The sequence below is a fragment of the Trichechus manatus genome, unplaced genomic scaffold, assembly GCF_000243295.1.
Source record: "Trichechus manatus latirostris isolate Lorelei unplaced genomic scaffold, TriManLat1.0 scaffold00040, whole genome shotgun sequence".
Classification (NCBI taxonomy): domain Eukaryota; kingdom Metazoa; phylum Chordata; class Mammalia; order Sirenia; family Trichechidae; genus Trichechus; species Trichechus manatus.
Genome location: NW_004443976.1, coordinates 7,388,500 through 7,389,554, shown reverse-complemented (window position 1 = coordinate 7,389,554; position 1,055 = coordinate 7,388,500). Strand labels below are relative to the sequence as shown.

General features: G+C 41.7%; 1 protein-coding gene across 1 annotated transcript in view; it reads left to right on the top strand.

Moving 5' to 3' along the window:
- DNAH9 (dynein axonemal heavy chain 9) overlaps positions 1-1,055 on the top strand; it is a 450,622-nt gene that overhangs the window by 42,980 nt on the left and 406,587 nt on the right. The window contains exon 8 of the mRNA XM_012555448.1: positions 238-364. Coding sequence (XP_012410902.1) covers positions 238-364 — 127 coding nt within the window. The remainder of the gene's footprint in view (positions 1-237; positions 365-1,055) is intronic.

The window sequence follows — 1,055 nt, the reverse complement described above, 5'->3', positions numbered from 1 at the left end:
TACTAATTCCACTCTTGGTTCCCTTTTCCATTTGTGCCTAGAGTGTGTAGGAAAAAAATGTTGTAAAAGTAGGGTAACTCTTACACATTTCAAAGCTGTCATGCCGAGGTGAGTTTTAGAAAACTAAAATAAATCCATGTATGACCAATTCCGGTACAAAGATTAATACTAAAGAGCACAGTAGGATTGGCTTTAAGAAAATAATTTTCTTCTTATTTGTATGTAATATCTCTTCAGGAATTTGAAAATGACATCTCTGAATTTAACCAGAGAGTAGAAGATCTTGACCGAAGATTAGGGACTGTCTTTATTCAAGCCTTTGATGATGCACCTGGTTTGGAGCACGCCTTTAAGGTTTGTACAAGTAGGGAAGTAGCCAGCCCTGCGCTTGATACTTTCCCCACCCTTGTCAAAGAAGGATAGTCTGTCTTCCAATTATTTTTTTCCTGCAAATGTTAATTGTTCTTATTAGTCTGGTAGGAGTCCCTGGGTGGCAAAATGTTTAAATGCTTAACAACTAGCTGAAAGGCTGGCAGTCCGAAACCCAGAGACACCTCGGAAGACAAGCCTGGTAATCTGCTTATGAAAGGTCACAGCCTTGAAGACCCTCTGGAGCACAGTTTTACTCTGCACACATGGGGTCACCAGGAGTCAGAAGCGTCTTGATGGCAATAACAACATTAGCCTGGTAGAGAAGGCATTGTGAGTGTCCTAAGGCAGAGAAATGAGCAGAATTGGACTTCTCATTCTGATTATTTATGCTTTTTGGAAAACATGACAATATAAAAATACCTTTTAGAAGAGAATTTCTTCTGGAATGCCACTTCGGGCTCCGTACCCTTATCGGTAGGGTGCCCATTAAAAGTGAGAGAGGCCATTGTGTTTATCATCCTGAAACCATGGCTGTGCAACACAATGATTACTTAACCAGTCGGAATCGACTTGGTTTTGTTTTGATTAGCTTGATTCAAGTAGCCCTGATGGCACAGTGGTTAAGCCGTCAGCTGCTCTCCAAAAAGTTGGCAGTTCGAACCCACCAGCCGCTCCGCAGGAGA